At 36.9% G+C, this 21,584-nt stretch overlaps 1 protein-coding gene across 1 annotated transcript in view; it reads left to right on the top strand.

Annotated features, from left to right (window-relative positions):
* Window positions 1–21,584, top strand: part of CNTNAP2 (contactin associated protein 2) — a gene marked incomplete at its 3' end in the record, with an annotated part of 1,031,819 nt that overhangs the window by 575,455 nt on the left and 434,780 nt on the right. The window contains exon 9 of the mRNA XM_080639583.1: window positions 891–1,040. Coding sequence (XP_080495709.1) covers window positions 891–1,040 — 150 coding nt within the window. The remainder of the gene's footprint in view (window positions 1–890; window positions 1,041–21,584) is intronic.

Raw genomic sequence — 21,584 nt, 5'->3', positions numbered from 1 at the left:
TGTGGTTTATTTTGGCTAATGGCATTTTAGCGCCTTTGTCTAGTGGAGAAAACATCACTTGTAAGAGTGATGTGCTTTTACTAGAGTGTTTGCTATTTACTTGCTGACCCAACATAACTGCCTGCACAGTAATGGCCAGAACAAACTTAGTACTCACAGCTCTTCAATGCCAGTTTAACTTACAGAACAAACTGGCTTCCTGCCAGATGCTGCTGGAGACAATGTAAGGAGTATATAATTCTGTCTTTTATATAAAGATCTGAATGAATGATCAGATCCATCTGCTTCACTGCTGCCAGTATTGGGAGGGTGGTGCTCCCTTAAGATTGCAGGTTTTGGCTGACGTTTGTTGTTTTTTCAGTGCCTCTGTGATAATGTCTTCATTTTCTGTATCTAGCACCACATCCCAGTACAGGATTTGCTATGTATGTGAACCTTTACCCTCCTGTTTTTTCTTTCCCTTTTCTTGGAAATATTTAGCTTTTGATAAAGGCAGCAATCAGAAGCATAATGTGCCCCTTCGGCTTGTAACTCATAGTTAAATAAATTAATACCTTTTCTTTCTAAACTTAATCATAGAAACAATTAAGAGATACTCTGTTAGTAAAATGTAGAATATGGCCTTTTGATAGGAAAGGTGAGTGATAACGTCTGTAGTTAGATACAGTTATACCTGGTAGTATGGACACTTCAGTAGTTCCAAGACTTGTATTTATGTTACAATATTATTTTTTGTGTAATAATGAGTTCAACAGCAATGATTTTTTTATGACACTAAAGTTATTTCTTTTCTGCAGCAGCCTTCGTTAAAACTTATATAAAGAACCTGGGACAGAGACATAATATATGCTGAAATAAGTAAAATGTTCCAATGACTTTTGTTTTCTTAGGCTCTGGTCTCAATGATGGGCAGTGGCATGAAGTCCGATTCCTAGCTAAGGAAAATTTTGCTGTCCTCACCATTGATGGCGATGAAGCTTCAGCTGTTCGCACAAACAGCCCTCTACAAGTTAAGACTGGAGAGAAATACTTCTTTGGAGGTAAAAAAAAATCAACAGATATCTGCTTAAAATGCTATTTCTTCTAATCTGCCTAATAGGTGAAACGTAGCTCAGGATGTAATTAATTCATGTAGACCTTAATGCAAACGGTAGCATATTCTTCTTGCGTTTCTGTGTTAGGCCATCAAAACTCTTGGATTTTTTTTAAATGTTTATTTAAAGTTCTATATTAAAAAGCCTATTTAGCATGTCAGAATTATTTTTCCTATGTCACTATCCTATAGGAGAAGGTTGTTGAGGGTTTTTAAACTCAAACATGTTACTTTTCATACTGCTAGCTGGGTTTTTTTTTTTTAACAACATCTGATTTGGCAGTGATCTGAAGTCTTTGTTCAAGCAGAATTCTCAGCAAGCTCAAATGCTAAGATCAAAAAAGTTGCAAGTTGTGCTTTTGAAGCATCCCACATGTGTGAGGTTGCACATGAAAGCTTCAGACAGAGAACATAAGTTTTGAAAGTAGAATTTATTATTGTTTCAAACTAATCTTTTTTTTCACCCAAACTAAAAAGTTACATGTCTAATCAAAATAAAATATAAATGTGATACTAGATATAGTCATAACATTACCCAAGTGATAGAAAAGTTGATGGCATATAAAGCACCATAAGTAGAAAGGAGAAAATATCCTTACAAGGTTATTCTCATTTCATTATTGCCAAATTAAAGTTGATCTGTCACAAGAGGTAAACTTCCTGTTGCTGCAAGATGTGTCCTTTTCTATATCCTTAATTCAGCTAATAACCTGAATAGGGGGGTTTTTTTAATCATATTGTCTCAAATTAGAGTTCTAGCATAGCCGTGATAAAGGCTGAAAATTATTTTATTGTCAAAACATAGTACCTTCAATTTGTTAGAACAGTCTGAAGCATTCTCATTAAATGAAGTTATTAAGCACACATAGGAGAAAATGAAAGGAAATGCCATATGCAATGCGTCCAGTGTTAAATTCTCTTAATTTTAATAATGAAATCCACAGACTAGTATTGTATTTCTGGAGAGAGATTGACTGATTTCTGCTGAAATGTCTTTTACCTCTGACTCTGCTTGTGAGGGATAGATTGTCTAGTTTCTTCAGAGAGTTTTTATAGCCTTTTAGTCAAAATCTGGGTTGATTTCTTGTCTTTTCAGTAGGATTCTGAAATCTGCTTTACTTGTAATTTTTGACCTGTACTTTATAATTCATCATCCTTCCATTAAAAAAAGTGTGTATGAGAATATTGTTCTAGTGGGATATGACAGTCAATCATGAAGTCCCTGAAGTGTCATTCCAGCATCTGTTCACCCAAATACATGGCCCTATTGTATAAGCTATAGGGTTTTTTTTGTTTTTCATATTATCTCTTTGTAATCAGAAAGGTCTTCTAGAGGTGGATCAGAAATATTAGTGTCCTAACCTTCAAGTCCACTTTTGTTTCAAAAGAAGAAGTCTGCATTTGCAACACTGCTCTTTTTCATTTTAAATATCATAAGCTGTTAATCTGAAGAAGCTTTATTTCTGACTTTGATCTGAGGAACCCATTTATTTTAGTAAACTCCCACATGAATATTGCTATATATACATTTGTTAATTATTTTGCTATATGTATCTGTTAATTACAGATTAGTTCCAACTTAAAGCCAGTCTTTTGGGTCCATATTAGAAACCTAATCTTTGTATTCACGATCTGCATCTTATGAGGCAAAGGGTTTTTTTGTTGTATTCCCTCTGCACTTATGTGTTCTTCCTTATTTTTCCTTGTGAGCCCTCGAAGTTATAGCAGTTAATAAGTAATACTTGCAAGAAGCGGATGTAGAAGTGGAAATAGTGGGGAACGTCATACGTTCGCACCACTTGTTAATTGTCAAAGAAGTTTTCATTAGTTTCTTCAGAAATGATAAAATGAGAAAATGTTACTTTTAGTCTACAAATATGCATAATTGGTTAGGAAAGAGACATCTGCCTCTTGAATTCAGAAGGTAGTATGGTTTTTTTGGACGTTGCAAAATGCCTAGCAGGATTACCATTCTTCAGTGATGGTAATTTTTCAATGTGAAAAGGAATCCAGTAGATTTCTTTGCTAGAGATCTGAATACAAGAGTTACAGGTGTATTGACTGTTAAACCTTTGCATTATTAAAATCTGAACATATATATCGCAGATGCAGAAGATAAATTATTGGTTTTAAAGATATGATATTCATCCCTTCCCAGTACCATGTTTCTTGATTTTCAAAGTACTGAGAAAGCTAAATCCATTGAATTTGTGTTCAGAGAGATTGTACAGCATTTCTAGAAGGCTCTGAAAACTTTTCTGGTTTAGATTTTTCTATTTCATCCTTGAAACAGATACCACCTGTATGCAAATGATTTACTCTCCAAACTATTCCATTCCCTGATTTCACAATAAGTCTATATCTTTGTATTCTGGTCTGCTGGTGTCATTACAGTAAATATATACTATAGGCAGTGGTGTTGTCTCTGCTGAAGAGAAGATTTAAAGGTTGCTCTTTGCACTGCAGTATAATACTTTCTCAAAAATATACTGGAGATTTTAAAGAGAAGAGTAATTACAATAAAATGGGTACTGCCTCAAAGGAGTAAGGCAGACACAAGATAGACCCTTTTCTGTATAAATAACTACAGCTTTTACTGTAAGAGAAGTACCACATATTGAGTGTTAATTCCTGAGACTGTTTCTATTTTTGAGAATAATTATTATTTTTGTATATTGTTGTCATAACTTTCTCCCACTGGTAGTATCCCATAATATTGGGTTTTAATAAAATAGCCAATCTATCAAAATTGGGAATGGATTGAGTGGGCGAAGAGAACAGTAGTATGCCAGATGTAATGATAAAGCATTCCAGACAAATCACAAATATTGAGCTTTTATATGGGTGGGTTGATGCTTGAAAAAGTCCCTAATTGTACTCACAGCATTTTGGTTAGAACTTGATTATGTCTCAGTCCAGTATAAGTACAGAAATAGCAGGGGGAATGCAGGGACACGGGATGGTTGTGCGTTTTTTCCTGGCATTAGAAATGTTGGCACAGGCAGGAAGCAGCCTGGGAGACAGACTGGTCCTTCCCCTTGTACATGCAAATGTGTACAGTAGGCAGTTGAACACTGGGGAGACACTGAAAGCATTAGCATAGAAATAGCTCATTTGGATACTGAGTGAGGTACTGAGCCTACCTCGTCAACCTCCCAATCTGGTAGCAGCCTCCAGTTACGATTCTGAGAAAGCTGGCCTGTTAGAGAAGCCAGACCTGATAGACACTGTTTCCCTCAAAACGAGTTCCTGTTGGATAGAAATGCTTGTCCACCAAATTCAATTGACCGCCAAACTGAGATTTTTACAACATATACAGCAATATTTGGGTAGAGGAGATGCGGAAATTGGAATGTTTTGTGACTTCTACCTATAGAACTGATGTTCTAGATTTGAAAAATTGTAAAAGTAAATTGCAAGAGTGTGTATATATATATATATATATTTTATTTCTCAGAGAATAAATCGTGTTCAGTAATTTAGTCTTTGGATTTTTTGGTTTGGTTTGGTTTTTCTGGTTTGTTTTTTTTTTTTTTTTAAACTCTTTTTGTGCCTCTCCTGTGCTGTTTCTTACTACTAGGAACCTCCCAAGGGACAGACAGCAGTGGTGTTTTATTAAAGCATAAGAGTTAGGGGAAGCTCTGTTAAGATGAGGTATTTTCTGTAGATTCTTTGAGTGTGTGCTGGTGGTGTATGTGGGAGGGTGGCTGCTAATTGCCTATTACCCTTCAGTATAACTATTCTTCTCTCCCCAGTGGTTTTATTTTCCTTCTCTTTCTTGTATTGAATTTGTTTCTTTTTGGAGAAGGAAGTTCACTTCTTTCTACTAAGCTCTAGAGAATGATGTTTCTTTGTTGTTTCCAATTATCTGCATAAAACAAAAAACCTTCTCCTTCTGCAGAGAAAGTGAATCACAGAGTGAAAATGAGTCCATTAACCTCATCTGCACTGTTGGAGATAAACGGCTGTTCCGAGGTGTCTTACACTTGCCCCAAACCACCTAATAGTTGCCTAGTGCCCAGAGGAAATATTTGATTAGAGACATAATTTTTACTTGTTTCTATTTTACTGCATTTTTTTTAATTGTATTACTTTCTGTCTCCTTTTCACTGGCTTAAGGATTTGTTTTTAGTATGCGTGATAAATCTTCATTGAGAACAAAGGTATGCAGCATGTGTCTCAGTCCACTGTGTGCTGCTTTTTCTGACAAGCAAAGATGAATAGACTATGTAGTAAGTTTCCTTTGGGATACCAGTCTATGGCATATAGAAAGTCCTTCTGTTCTATATGCCTGTACAAAACACACTCTATCTGGAGTCTTGTTCTTGGGGTAGAATTAATTTGTTTCTCAAAGTTGTGTTAGTCTAAAATATCATAGAATTAGAAGTGGTAGAAGAAGAAGGGAAGTCAAGTGAAAAGGAAAAAATATCTTCTTCTGTTTCACATGTGCTGGCCTCTTCTCAACGTGAATCTTCTCTTCTTAAAACCTGCCGTCTATAATCAAATCCTTTGGGTGGCATGCCTACATTTTGAATCAAGTTATCCATTGTTATCCTTGGGTGATTAACAGCTGTTACAGACATGGTCAGACTTCCAAGATGGTGTCAATTCAAAGGCACTCAGACTATCATAATCAGAAGTATTATCAGATGGAAAGGGGGTATGGGATTGTTTGGGGGGTTTTTTGTAGCTCAGCTTGAAATGTGTTCAGCAGAACCGAAGTAGAGTTTTAAGTGTTATATGACAAATGAGCAGGCCCCAACCAATGACAGTTCAGGTTATCTGTTACTGATACAGGAAACTGAAGTCCCTGCTGACATCGTTCTCTCTTAAGCCTGCAGCTTATGACAACTTGATAAGGGAGAATGATGTTGGGTTATATTTACTTTAGTGCAGGTTGGTCAGACTTTTAATATGTCAGGATTTCAGTTTTGGTGGCCATGTGTTTCTCTTGCATATATGACTATGAGACAGGGCGGTTGAATTTGCATTTCTTGTGGAAAGGATGCTTGGAAATCTTTCTCCTCATGGTCATAGCTCTACTCTAAATGTAAATACAAATCCATGAGGAGAACACAAAGCAGATTCAGTAACTCAAAGTATAGTGTAATTTTGTCTATCTTCAGCATTTATCTTCAGGAATCTTCTCAGGTCAATCCTACAAAATAATGACAAACAGAAGAAAAAGGAATGAAAGAATTGGTGCAGGCAGAAAGCTGATACTTTATGCAAGCAAATAAAAGATCAAATGCATGATAATGTGAGTTTAGGAATGGCTATATGGGAGCTGGAATAACTTTAGCTTTTGAGCAAATGCCTATTAGAGATGAGAAATGTCTGCTCACTGAAAAATGGATGAAGTTCTGAGATGTGCTCTCCTTGTTATACAGCATAAATCTCTCACTAAGCTGAAGATGTTAGCACGGAGCATATATCTAGAAGTTTCTAAAAAAATAAACTGAGTCTCTTTTCCTTTATTTTCTTGCAAGCACTAAAGCAAATTTCTGTGTGCAGCAGATAAGAGAACATCAGATTTTTCAATACATTTTCTTTTCTCCAACTGATACTTAAACCAAAGAAATAACAAAGAATGAGGAAGACATGTATCATAGAGAGTAAATCTGCATGGACATGGGAAGGAGTAAACTGACATAATGGAACTCTATTGTCTCTAATTCTGTGTGTATATTATGTCCTTTTTCACTAAGTACAGTAGTTATTGTTGCCTGAGTCTCAGTCAGAAGCGAATTGTATCAAGTCTCCAAGTATTACAGAAAATTCAATTGAAAATAGAAGAAATTCCGTGTGTAGTATAGCTCTTGCCTTGGAGGGAAAGGGCTTATAAAAATTAGTAACATTTCCAAAAGAAAAACTTTTGGATAAATAAATACTTGGTAAAGACCCAGAAGAGAGCTATTACGGGCACACTCAAAAGTGACTATACCTATATCCTGTATGTCCCTCTTGCTGATGCTTTAGTAGGTCAAGCAACAAGGTCTTTGTTACAGGTAGCTGAAAAAAACTACCTACAGGAGGAGAAGGGCAGGTTTTTCATCAAGCAGTGAATGTTGGGAGGAATATTAACTAATACTAATCACTAGACAGTGCTAATTGGCACTTTATGGTTTTAGAACACTGCAAATAATGTAGTCAGTTGATCGATGGCATTAAGAATAACAAATAGGTCTGTGTGAGTCTGTTGAATTGTGTTGTGAAAAATGAAGACATATGCTTTCCCAGTGCGTAAAAATAATCATACTCGTAAGTAGTAGAGAATACTAATTAATATACATGAATGGCACGTCTGCCAACTTAACCTGCTTTTCAAGGGTATCCTGTCTCTGCTTCTACATTTATGAATGTGGTTATTGTCCACAGCCACAATTCAACACACCTATGGAGGAGGAGGGAGAGGAAAGGTAAATTTTTGGTACCATCAATAGGTTATATTGCTTTCAGAGGCTTTTTTGTTTGGGGGAGTGACTTACTGTGCTTCTCAAAGGATTTTCCATAGGTATTAGAGTATCTGTGACTTTCCTCTTTAAATTACTATGACGTACCTCAGCCTCTCCTTTTCCTCCCAATACCCTCTATATGTGAGACAAACTTTCAATTGCATTTCAATGTTTTAAGTATGTAAATGAGCAAGTACTAATATTGTAAACAAGCAGATGCCTACCTGCCATTGATTCTGATGGTAGCCACATAGCATGTTTCAGAAAATTTGCCTATCTATAATAACTGTAAACATCAGTAACTTTGGAAATCTGATTTAATAAGTCATAAATGTATAACAAGAGGGAATAAAAACAAACAAACAGGATAGCCCTTAAATTACCTTGTCAGTGTCAAAGTATGTTTACTTTATGTTTAATTTGGTAATAGTTTTGATAGCACAGTACTGCATATTTAAAATTGCTGATCTCTTTTAGGAGGAAAACTAGAAAACTGCTAGACCATTTGGGGTTATTAAGTCCTGTCAAAGACACTGTCATTACTTACTTACTGGATGACCACAATATCTTTTTTTCACCTGTTCTTATTTTCCTAAAAGCAATTTGTGGCTTCCCCATCCCTGGCTATGTTCAAGGACAAGCTGGATGGTACCTTGACCAACCTGGTCTAGTGGAAGGTGTATGTGTATGCCCATGACAGGGGGGTTGGAACTAGGCAGTCTTTACTGTCCCTTCCAACCCAAACTATTCTGTGATTCTATGAATTTTTCTGTCTTGGACAATTAGCGTAAACACTTGCTGTAGAACTGTTAAAAAATCCTGTGTTTATGAAGGAAGGGAAGAAATAGGACACTTTTGAGGGATCAAGGTTATATTGTCAACTGGAGAAAAGTGAAAGTAGATCTGTTGCTATAGCAATAAAAGACACTCAGCCTCTTTGAGTTCATACCCCATGATATGAAGTATATGCGTAACTTGAATGATCCCAAGAAGTGATTTTACAGACATTCTGCTTCTGAACTGAGACCTGCATGCTTACCACCTTGATCTTGTCCAGCAAATCTAAATGACACTGTGTCAATTGTGTAGTATGTAGTTTATGTAGTAAAAATAACACAGTCACTTGTGTAGTAATACACAATGACTGAAAATCCTTCAGTAAACAAACTTTTATTTATCAGTAAGAGCAAGCCAGTTAGTGGTGTAGAACAGAAGTGTATAGGATGGTTTTGTGTTTGTGTAGGAAGAATTTTGCTTTAATCTATAATGACAAAAGTATTCTCTAGATAGCATGAAGGATATATCCTTGTGAATCTTGTTCCAAGTAGATGAGGTCTTTAAAAGAAGCTAGCTTTAATGATGCTTGACAATGCTTCGTCTCCTCTGTGCACTTGCTTAATTTTCATCATTCTTACTGACCAGGCTTCCCAACACGCTCTGTGTCCTTGCTTGTCATTTTTTTAATCATCATTTATTCCCTTAATTTGATATTAAATTTTTGATTCAGTAAATTGGAAGCTTTTTGTTGAACATTAGAATAGAAATAAGAGTGGGAGGGAAAGCTTACCACCTTCTGTTCTTTGAATGTCTTAAAGATCATGGTGCGAGTAAACAGTGCTTATGCTGTTAGTGATTCACAGTTATTCTGTAGATACATGATGAAGAAGCTTGAGAGAGCACAAAGAGATGGGATGCTACATAGCTTGATGCATGTTGAAGAAAGGTCACCAAGGAATTATGCAACTGCATAATAAATGAATCTTAAATCTTTTTTGAGAATGGTAGAGCTCTTTGTCAGTTATATATTTGTATTTCATTTTTAAACAACTTTTATTATGTTTGTGATCTCAACAAAAGTAAAATAAGACAAGTCTTTATAAATGCAGTGAGTGATCTTTTCAGGGATCTTGCAAATATTAACAACAAGATTGTAATCATATCTTATGCTAGTGCCCAGAAATGTAAAAGTATCACAGCATCATATCCACCTATCATTTGCTAAGTGGCATTTTCACTTGGGTCGATGGCTGTATTTTGGTGCATAAAAGCATAAAATTCATGTTCTGAAATATGTAATAAAATACTGGGATGGATCTACAAAATGACACAACCATGTGTACATACATGTACGCATGTTAACAATATGTTCAACAGAACTAGTTAATTTTATAAAGAAGCCTAAACACTTTCTCCAAGTAATTCATTGCTTTTAGTGCTCAAATGAAGGTGCAAAGTCCATAGTTGGTACATTTTACCTATAGAAACAATTCTTGAGCGTCATACAGGCATGTGAAATCTGAAGGGTTTTTTGTTGCTGTCTCCGTTCCATGCTTGAACCTGTGATAGGCAAATACTTACATTAGAATTAGATTATGCCCTATGTAAAGTTTTTGGAGCTTCCCATTGAAGCTTTTCAGTTATGTTCAGGCACCGTAGCTGAGACCTGTCCCCCAAGAATTGACTTGTTTTGCGTAAATACTTTATATAATCAATATACTGAGATCTGAAATGACTTTGTAATCTAAAATTGATGAAAACAGATTTTCAAACCCCACATTTGTGAGGAGAGTGGAAAAGCACTGAAGCCAAGGGTCACCATGGCAGTTTTCAGTAGAATTTTCATTAATTGTTGAGGAAATCTCCCATTATTTTAATATTTTTTGATATTAAAATATTAATCTGTTACTGTATCTTTTGAAAGTGTTGTGTATAACTATAATACTGCTATTAGAAATGTACTTGGGGTTACTGTGGACTCCACTGCATTCCTTACATGGCTATATTTAAGAAAGGCTTTGACTAATAAATGTATTCTTAGTACATCATTACAGCTAGGCAACCAGCCTGATCTTTACATTTTCCCATTACATTTGTTTCCCCAACCAAGAACGAATGTGTAAGGACTCCGCTTGGCTTTCAGTTCTAACCCAGATTTTGCTGAGCTGCAAAAAAAAATTCATCTTTTCCACAACATTCGAGGTGATCTTAAGAAAATTTGTCTCCACCATCTTTTTTTAAGTTTTGGAGTCTGATATGCAGAATATTTTCCCTTAACCATAATTTTTCATTAATCTGCTCCAAAACTAGTATCATTTACCCAGCTCACTCCATTTTCTGCTTAGCTACTTTTTAGAAAATGCAAGGACAGGAAGAATCTGATTATTAGCAGTTTCAGAAACAGCCTTAGAGTTTACTGCTCTACAGAATCACGACAACTGTGACTCGCCTTTCTAATCCTATTGATCTGCAGTTTCATTAACTTTCAGCATCTCAGAAGCTTGCAAGCTGTATGTAAGATGTCCTTGCTTAGTGAAATAAATAGCAATGTTTTGCTTGTATCATAAGCCCAAGGCAGTTTCAAAAATTCTTTGCTTGTAATGAAAGCAAAAGAGGAATTTTCTTCAAAGTGCCTGGATAATTTTAAAATAAAATTAATTAGAAATTAGATTATTATTGTATGTGTAGGGTTTACAATAAAAACATATATTGAATAAAAAATAACTAGTTTAAATGTATAAAATATTTCTTAAAACAATGCTCAAGTATATCCCATTCCTTTTTCTGCCTCATATCATCAGGCCCATCAGTAACAAGCTGAGGTGAATGCTTTAACCTGCATGAACTTCATGGTGATGTTTGGATTTGTGCTTCAGTCAAAGCTCTTGTTCTTCATTGAATGCACCCTGCTCTTCTACATTGTATTATGTTGCAGCACTATTTATAATTTTTTAATTACTACATTTCATCTCTGAAATTCAAATTTCTTAAAAATCCCTCTTTAACATAGTGATATCATTTTGTATTTATCATCTCTGGTGAATAATTGTCTATTCTATCTTAGTTGATAGGAAGTGTGTATTTGACTTTTTCAATAACTTGTTTTCTAGCCTAAATTACAGATTGCAAGGTAACAGTGTATTTCTCTTTTATCCTCCTAAAAGTCTACTCTGGGGGAAATAAAGCTGGTGATTTGGAGAGGGTTCAACACATTCCAGCATCTGTGTCTGACTTAGCGAGCAAGTTAATATCTGCTGTTCAGTTCAGCTACCTATAAAATTAGATTAGAAGTACTAATTGGGGGTGAGTAATTAAAAAATTACAGTGGACAACTTTACATTTTTTCTTTATTTTCACTACTTTTGTGTTACTTTTCCTTGAATATTCAAGTCCTAGTTTTTTATGACTAGAAATAATTACAGAAAGCTCATTTTAAGCCCCAGTGATTGCATAGTTACTGAAAGTGGTTTATGTTCATTTGTCAATTTTGAAATTTGAGCTGTTGTAAAAGCAAAACTGTATGAAAAAAAGGAAGTTTTATGAAAAAATACGCTGTTTCAAATAGATTGTTAGATATATAAAGGCATTTAAGATTTTGTCCCATTTTGGAAGGCTTATATGCCTTCCAGACATCATAAACTGCAAATTGTATATGCATTACATCTTTAGCATAAAAATCCATCGTGATTTCCAGTTTGTGATACATGAGGTAGTTACAATACCAACCCGATAACAGTGACAAACTAAACCAGAATGAACTGTAAATTGCTAATATAATTTCACTTGTAAATTGAAAATGAATGACTGATGAAATTCAGAAATAATTTCCTCTAATAAATAAGTTCAAGAGTTATATAATTTTTATGAACAATTTTCTTATTATTTTCCCCAAGGAATGCATAAGTGTCTTTTGATAAATTACTCCGGGTTCCACTTCAATAAATTAAATCAGACACACTTACTGCAAGACTTCTTTAAAGTTTGGATTTATAATAGAATGACACAATGCAAATCAAATTTTCAGTTATTGTTAATGATACCAGTGCTATTACAAATTAATTATTTTATGCACAAGGGATAAAGATGGCACATCCAGGAATATCCTTTGAAGATGCATTGAAATGTGAATACTCTTGAAAGAGTAATATGACTAAATCTTCCAGTTTATTTATATGTTTTTGACAAGCAGTTAATTTACAGAGATTACAGAAAGAGATTTGTATTAATAAAATATCTAATAATATAAAGATGGTACTGTGTTCAAGAATGAAATTATTTTAGGTAAACATAAAACAATGACTTTTTGTTTTACTAATAGACAAGGACAATTTGGTTTTTTTTAAGCTGAGGCAAGGCTCATTTTCTAAGTCAAGAAGAATAAAACAGTAGTTATCTTGTAACTTCATGAGAGTTCCTTCTGTCTCCTAAGTAGCAGTTGTATGGAAAGGGAGGAAAACGAATATACTTCAATATTTCATGCTCATGATTTTGCAACCCATTAAAACAGGTACACATTAGGAAAAACAAAACTTCTCTTTCTTCTAAGGGTTTTTATATCATGGAGTCATAGATTTTCGTATCTCAAAATCTTCTCTGCAAATTGAGAGGTGGTAGTTGCTGGCATGAAAAACTTCCAGTATGCTGTATTGTGTGTATCTGTACCAACCAGAATTAACCTCAGAGGCGGTGAAGGGATGCACCACTGTTTCACAGCTGGGCTTTGTTGATATACTGATGTCAAATGTCATAGGATCATTGCCAAAATGTGAGTGCTGGAGATAGATGAAGAAGTGATATTTAGAGGAAGAAAAGAAGTGGGTCATACTTAAAATACCACCTTGAATTAGATGGAAACTCGGAGTCTTAAGATGCTCACTCTTGTGTTATAATAGAAACAACATTAAGCTGATTAAAGCATTACAGAGAAGTGCTTTGCTCTGTGAGCAGAACACTGTGTAGATTACAAAACAGAATAAATGCTGTGGAAATCAATGATTTTTTTTTTTTTTTTTTTTAATGTATTGTTTTACCAGGTACATTGCACAGTAGGGGCAAATTCTGTCTTTGCAGGAACAGTGTGATTACAAGGATACACACCACTTACTTCCTCAAACTTAACTCAAAATAACTTGTGGTATACGAAAGATAATGAATTCCACAGACACTAGTACCATTATTCTGTGCACACATGAAATATTGATGGACAAAGAACAATGTAGCCAAGTAATTTTGGGGTGTAGAAAAGTTAATCCAAAGCTGTAAGTAAGTAGGTATTCATAATGTCCAGTGAAATCACGGCTTAATGTCAGGGGTACCTTCAGGACTTTGCTTTCTGACTTCATAGCCACACCACTGTCTCTGCTGCCTTTCTACAGAAGATGTAAAACTGAAAGGCAGTTAAAGGGCACTGAAACAGTAAGTGTCCCAGAACCCGCACGTCTTGTGGGTTTGTCATCAAGGCAGTTCCCTTAAGCAAAAGGCATTGAACTCTAGAAAACTTAGCAAAAACTGTCTTGCCTTTTTTAAGGCTACAAATGTAATAAATTTTCATTTCTTTTGATTTTTTTTCTTAATTTAATTCATTCATAGTATTATAGACAGCTGGTTATGTATGGTACCATGCACTTACTCATTTGTCAGTGGAAGGACTCCTTTTTCAAGCAATTCAAACATTTTGTTCCCGCTGAAGTCTAAATCTGGATGTGTGCTGGATAATGTATGCTTTATATACCTGCATCTTGTCATTTCTTTTCCTTCATTCTCTGGGTTAATCTGATTCTAGAAACACATTAATTTCTTAAATAACTGAAATGTATTTTTGAGAACGTGCCCTTGTATCCTGTCTCTACACATTATCATGCTTTTTTACTTACGATTGGTTATGAGACCCAGAATTCCTTAGGCAGCATTCTTCCTGCTGTTCTCCCTCTTACTTTTCACAGTATCAGAGTATGCTAGAGATTGGAAGGGACCTCAAAAGATCATCTAGTCCAATCCCCCTGCCGGAGCAGGAACACCTAGATAAGGTTACACAGGAATGTGTCCAGGCGGGTTTTGAATGTTTCCAGAGAAGGAGACTTCACAACCTCCCTGGGCAGCCTGTTCCAGTGTTCTGTCACCCTCACTGAGAAGAAGTTTCTTCTCGAGTTTAAGTGGAACCTCTTGTGTTCCAGTTTGTACCCATTACCCCTTGTCCTATCATTGTTTGCCACTGAGAAGAGCCTGGCTCCATCCTCGTGACACTCCCCCTTTATATATTTATATACACTAATAAGGTCCCCCCGCAGTCTCCTCTTCTCCAAACTATAGAGACCCAGCTCCCTCAGCCTTTCCTCATAAGGGAGATGCTCCACTCCCTTAATCATCTTAGTTGCCCTGCGCTGGACTCTCTCCAGCAGGTCCCTGTCCTTCTTGAACTGAGGGGCCCAGAACTGAACACAATATTCCAGATGCGGTCTCACCAGGGCAGAGTAGAGGGGAAGGAGGACCTCTCTCGACCTACTGACCACCCCCCTTCTAATACACCCCAGGATGCCATTGGCCTTCTTGGCCACAAGGGCACAGTGTTGGCTCATGGTCATCCTGCCATCCACTAGGACCCCCAGGTCCCTCTCCCCTACACTACTCTCTAACAGGTCATTCCCTAACCTATACTGGAACCTGGGGTTGTTCCTGCCCAGATGCAGGACTCTACACTTTCCCTTGTTATATTTCATCAAGTTACTCCCTGCCCAACTCTCCAGCCTGTCCAGGTCTCGCTGGATGGCAGCACAGCCTTCTGGCGTGTCAGCCACTCCTCCCAGCTTTTCTTCTCTTCCCCTAATTTTTGACTCCATCCTATTCCCCTCTTTCCCAGCAGACTGCCCAGTATCTCTCAATCAGCATGAAGAGATGAATGACTTCTATTGCACAAAGAGAGCATGAAGCCTGTGCACAGTGCACTCTAATTTGTCTTCTGTCTGAATGTAAAGCAGGCTCTATCACCCAGGCTGCCAGGCGAGGTTGAGGGATGGTAGCTCTGATAGGTTTATCATGTGTTCTCATCTCCAAGAAAGCTAAATGGAAACGTGAAGTTCCCAGGCATTGGTTGGGTACATACTGATAGCATATTACTGCTGACACTAAAATTTAGATCCACACTGAACTGTCAGCATCTTTTTCTTTTAAAAGGGGCAGGATGTTTGTACTTATAATCCTGAAGACAGCAATTTCAAGGCAGGTGTCATAATGTCAATACAAATTAAGTTTAAAATGTAAAATATATTACTGAACAATTCTCCTTTTTGGATGAAAGCAAAAAAGCTTCACTTTCAGGTAAGCATCCCCCATACACACATTGCCTCACTGAATTTGTAAATTACACTGCAGTGCATGGGTTGAAAGGGCTGATGCTGATGATGGCCTAAAATTCAGAGGCTGCACATTTTTCATGACAAACAGAGAAGGCTGCAAGAGAATCAGCCTGTGAGAAAAAAAGAAAGAGGTAGATAAAGAAGTTTAACAAATGATTGCAAACAGTCTTATCACCATATGTCCTAAATTAACACCTCTCGTCTTGTGGTTGTTTTTATTTTTCTCCCCACTGTTTCCTTTAACATATATTTTGTGTTTAATTCTACTCCATGTCCTTCTCTCTCTGCCTTTATATAGAAGGACGTTTCAGTCCAGTCTGGTTTTCTTCACTTCTTCTGAGAAGAACATGCTATAGCTTTGCTTAGGAAAGATCCCCGCAAGATTTAACTACACCAGACCACTTTGGCACTAACAGAGTTTTTACTGACCTCACTATCCTGATATACCTTGTGGAAAACTGTATTGGAAAATACAGGTATTGCTTAGAAACTTAATGGAGTTGTTTCTCCTTGTGTCTATTTCTTATTGTTCTTCAAAGCAAAAGGACCAACACTGATGAATCATAAAATGGCTAATTATATTCCTTAATGGCTGAATTACACCTACAGTTGTGGCTCTTTTCCTAGTAAATTCTAGACATTTCTGACTACTGCAGAAATCACTTCTGTGCTGTACCATCACGTGCCACAGAAATCCTGTAACATTAAGGCAGATGTGTAATTAGAATAAGAAGGGAGCTAGAGGTTTTGGACATGGGAAGAATGCTTTCCTTGCAAAAAGCAGTCTTTTGTCGAAGGGTAATCTCAATAAATTTAGATTTCCTATTTTCAGTTCCTTTGTTTTCCTTAGTTTAAAATATAGCCAGTTTCTCTGTCCCATATGTTCTTCCCAGGAGTACACAGTGATCTGGCAAAAAGGGAATGCAGATGCCAACAAAAGATCAAATATAAGGATGCTACTTCCCAGAAGTGAGGCTAAAAAATACATTAGGTTGGTATTTTTGGATTGACAAGAGTGCCATAGAAGGAGGAACTAAACGCTGTGCTTCTGCCTTAATCTGGAATGTTGCTGCTATTAAATGTCAGTTCATTTCCTCACTATACTTTAGGAGTTCATATTCCCTAGAATAGGATTGCTTAGACAATAAATTACTATAAATGTAAGATGATGTTTATTCTAAAAATCATCTGTTAATGAACTGCTGAAAGTTTCACATTAAGGATCTTATTAGATCAACGTCAGAATGAGAGCTTGATCAGTGCAGTTATCCTCTTTCTGACTGTATACCTCTAGGTATCCATCTTCATACTTTCATTTTTACAGGTAAGAGAGTTGGAGAGTTTGACTTTCCAATTCTTAGCTTGGCTACAGTACCCTCTAGCAGATCTGATAGAATTTGGGTTCCTGCAGCTTTTTCTTGAGAGTGAAAGCCTAGTGGGTCATGAAATGACACTATTGCTTTTTTCAGTAAGATGAAAAATTCTGCAGAAAAGGAAGACTTGAAAAAAACAAATCCAAAAAGCAAACAAGGTACATGAATGTATCTCTACTAGTGCTCATACTGCTCTGTTTACCTAAACTCATATCCCCAGAGAGATGTGGCCTTCCCTCAGGATGAAGGGAAATGCCTCTGTTTTTGGAGACCTATCCCATTTCATCCTACTAGTAGGTTTTGTTTGTTTGCTTGTGTTCATGGGCTTTTCATGTTCTGTGCAAAAGTTACTTTAAAGGTCGACTGGACAGAAGGCAAGATCATCAAAGCTAATAATTCTGGTATTCCTTAACAGCTCTCAAAATTTTGGTGAGAAGAGGCTTTGGCCATTTAATTTTTTCCTGTCTTTTCCTTTGACAGCTTTCTTTTGCATTAACCCATACAGTTCCACAGCTCATACAGTTCTCAATAGTCAGACAAATAGCACTGGTTTTCTAGATTACTGCAGAGCTGCTCCTAAATCCATCATCTTCCTGTAATAGCTCTGATACATGTAAGTATAGGTCTGTTGAAATCCCTAGACCTGCCTGTGTGGGCTATTTAATTAGGCACACAAGGAACAACCATGCTTGCATGACCTGACATTTATGTCTCCAGTAGATGAGCAATAGCTACATGATAGGAAATCCATCTATAACAAAGAGCTGGGATTTGTGGGGGAAATAAAAAATTGCCTTGGGAAAGTGAATTGGCTGTCATTTAATTTTTAGAAGGCAGCTAATGAAGTGATCCATTGACTTGCAAATGCATTAAGCTATTGATTTCTTGCTGAGTCAGCATGGGGCAAAACTAGTCTGTAGTCCTAGTAAACTATATCAAAGAGAGTTCTTCTGGCCCTGAAGAAAATAGGTGATTAAATAAAAAAGGTAATGCTGCTGATGAGAAGGTTTAATTTCACAATATTAAATAGTGCAGAGAAGATGGATGAGAGCTGAACTTTTTAACAAAGTAAGGGAGAAAAACTCCAGTGTAACATCCAGCAGTTTAAAAATAAGAAAGAGTCCTGCAACTACAAAAGTGCTCACCTTCTGGTACTCTTTTCAAGCTTGTATTTTGCTTTCTGTTCTTAGTTTCTTTGGGAGCTTCATTCTCTTCCCTTTTTGTGGTCTGTTGAGGGCATTAGCTCCTCTTTTTTGTTGTTCTTTTCGTTTTGTTTTCCCTTTTGCAGTTAATTCTCTTGAAAACGGATAACATTGACATCCGAAGCAGGAAATTACTAGTTACCAGGAGTTCACAAACTGTTGTTAATGTTACCTGTTATTCAGAATTTGGAAGTGCAGAGTTCTGAAATACTAGATTAATCATTGCTCTTTGCTGAGTGGGCTCTGCAGTTTTTTGGTAGGAGCTTATGCCAGTGTGGGTTGCCTAAAATGACAGAACCTTTTTCACAGCAGTGATCCTGAAGTGTTTGCTTTTCTGCTGTCTCCTGTGCCTCTCAGAAGCTGGGGCTGCAAAAGGAAATGCAAAGCATTAGCCTCATAACTTACATCCAAATATTGTAGAGGATAGCCCAAGAAAATAAAAACATATCTGATTAATAAAAGGAAGTGTACGTCATGGATTAATCCCAGCTGGCAACTAAACATCATGCAGCCACTTGCTCAGTCCCTGCAACAGGATGGGGGAGAGAATCAGAAAAGTAAAAGTGAGAAAACTTGTAGGTTGAGATAAAAAATAGTTTAAAGGTAAAGCAAAAGCCTCTCACTCAAGCAAAGCAAAATAAGGAATTCATTCACCACTTCCCATGGTCAGGCAGGTGTCCAGCCAGGTGATAGAGCAGTGCTCCATCACATGTAACAAGTTACTTGGGAAGACAAAACGCCATCACTCTGAACATCCCCTTCTTCTGTCTTCTTCCCCAGCTCTACATGCTGAGCATGATTTCCTATGGTCTGGGATATCCCTTGGGTCAGTTGAGATCAGCTGTACCCTCCCAGCTCCTCGTGCACCCACTCACTGGTGGGGTGGGGTGAGAAGCAGAAAAGGCCTTGACTGTGTGTAAGCACTACGCGGCAATGGCAAAAACCTCCCTGTGTCTTTTGATGTTTTCACGGTTTACAGCACTGTTTCCAGCACAAATCCAAAATGCAGCCCTATACTAACTACTGTGAAGAAAATTAACTCTGTGTCAGCACAAAACCAACACTACCTGTCTAATTTGGTTTTGATTAATTTAAATTTTCCTGTACAGTATGTTTGATTATGTTCATGTTTCTTGTCAAGCCATCTTTGTGTTCTGACACTAGACCATTTAAATTCAAGGCATTTTCCTTCTTTGAAAAAGCAGAAGATACTATATGAAACTCCAGGAAACGATGAGCTTGCCTGAGCTGTGACCATGTGTGAAAAAGTTTCTCCCTGTGGGTAACTAACAATAACATAAACCAGGCTTCAGGCCCTTATCAGGCTGCTCCAGAGTATCTACTTATTTTGAAATCATTGAGAACGTATTGTCGGTAAAGGTGCTTGTCATATCTCTCCTGCCTTATCAAAGGTTAGCCATTCAAAAGATAGCTTTTAGTCCTAGTTATTAAAGGGTTTTGTGAAGGGGTTAATGCAAGTCTGTCGCCTGGGTAGACCTCAGCTGGGACATTGGTCTAATATTTTCTTAGCCTTTCTTTTGAATAGACCTAAGACATATGGAAATCATTTCAACTACTTGTCTCTTGTGGGGAAAAGTCTAAATGTCAAGCAGTAGCATCAAAAGCCTTTGAAATTGGATCTTGTTCTGAAAAGAGTCATGTTTATCAGCACAGCAACATTTATTTTCCAGTAATGCCTATAATCTCAAAGCTGCTTCCACAGCCAGTGTTAGATGCATTCTGCTACCAGGAACCTGTGAATTGTTTCTTGGATCTCAACTATACTTCCACAAAAAAGCTGTGACTTTTGGCATCACGATTTGCACTTGTGTCAGCTACATGAATGGACATAGGCAGTTTGGTATTTTCAACCCCCTGCTCACCATTTGCCATGCACTAAAAACAGGAGTACATGGAGACCCCTCAAAGAACTGATGGTTCTTCTCATGTAGCAAAAAGTCTTGGAAGTACAACCTACAGGACTGAAGCAAAATCTATTCATGATATAAAGAAAATGTTGTTTTGGTTGTCAGTGTCCTGCCTCTCATAAACTTCTGTGAATTCAGGGAAGGATCATGTGGAAACTCCATGCCTTCTTCCTTTTGGCAAATGATGGGGCAAAAGGGTTGTTGTTTTTCATCAATGTTGTGTTTGTGCTTTGGACTGTCCACTTTCTCTTTCACACAGCACAGTCATTGTAGTTTCAGGGTCATTCTATTCATCAGCTTCTCAGCATCCCAAATTTGGAACTGATAAAGTACCAGAAGGGGAACTCCAACCTGTAATGGAAGGGACAGAGTGCCCTGCTGAGCCCTGCTGTTGGGCAGCATCAGTCAAAACTGCATTTCAGGAGGTCAGATGTGGAAAGATGATCACAAAGAGTTTGTTTAACTTCTCTGAAGTCCGAGTTTCAGTAACAGTTGCTCAATATATTACTAGGTATCCATGTTTTAAAGTAAAGCAGTAGTACATGATTGAATTAGTCACGACATGGATCACAGCACTAGGAACTCTAAACCACCACCAGCCTGGGATATTTGTGATCAGTTACTCATGCAGGAAGAAAAGAGTCTGGTAAGGCTACTGCTATACTCTACTACTACTCTACTTTCTCTGTAAGTGAAATTATTTTATTTAGTGATACTTTTTATCTTCTTTAAATTGTATTAAGCAGTTAAATGTGAAGGGAAAACCAAATGGATGTGTTGTAGGAAGTGTAAGGAAGGCAGAAAGCTCTCAGGTTCTGTTACTTTGATCTCATAACTGAAGCAGCTTTTTGTTGTTGCTTTTTCCTAGCTTTTCTGGATCAGATGGCTCTTAGGCTATGGCTATCCTCTTAAATTAGACCATGCAAATATGTGTACAGTTGCATTTCAGGAAAATATACTGCCCTCTCATTTATATCTGCCCTACAAATCCTGTTCACAAGTTTTTAAGATACCTCTCTTTTGTATCTTTCAGTGCTCCATAAGCATTTTCAGTGTATACTGGAAGGAAGCCTGTGGACAATGTTTTTGTATATATTGAAACTGTTTTTTTATTTATTAAATGAATACAAATTCTGCTGATATAGGTTGATATTCCTTCATTTAAAGATTTAAAGAAAAGTAAGGAACAGTATCTGGAGTCTGCATCAGACTATTAAAGATAAGGTCCCAAATGAATGTTCGTCTTCGCTGAAGGCAATAACTTTGTATCAGGGATAAATTCAAGTAACATCTGGAAGGTGACATGACAAATAGTCGAGCTGTGTCAGTTTTATTCAAGAATACAGTGTTAAATTGAGAAATTAGCTATAGATGTTTGTGCATCCATGAAATTTAGCTTCACTA

Source organism: Psittacula echo (genome assembly GCF_963264785.1).
Source record: "Psittacula echo genome assembly, chromosome: 2".
NCBI classification, from domain to species: Eukaryota; Metazoa; Chordata; class Aves; order Psittaciformes; family Psittacidae; genus Psittacula; species Psittacula echo.
The sequence above is the reverse complement of the archived record's forward strand: the minus strand, read 5'-3'. Positions and strand labels throughout refer to the sequence as shown.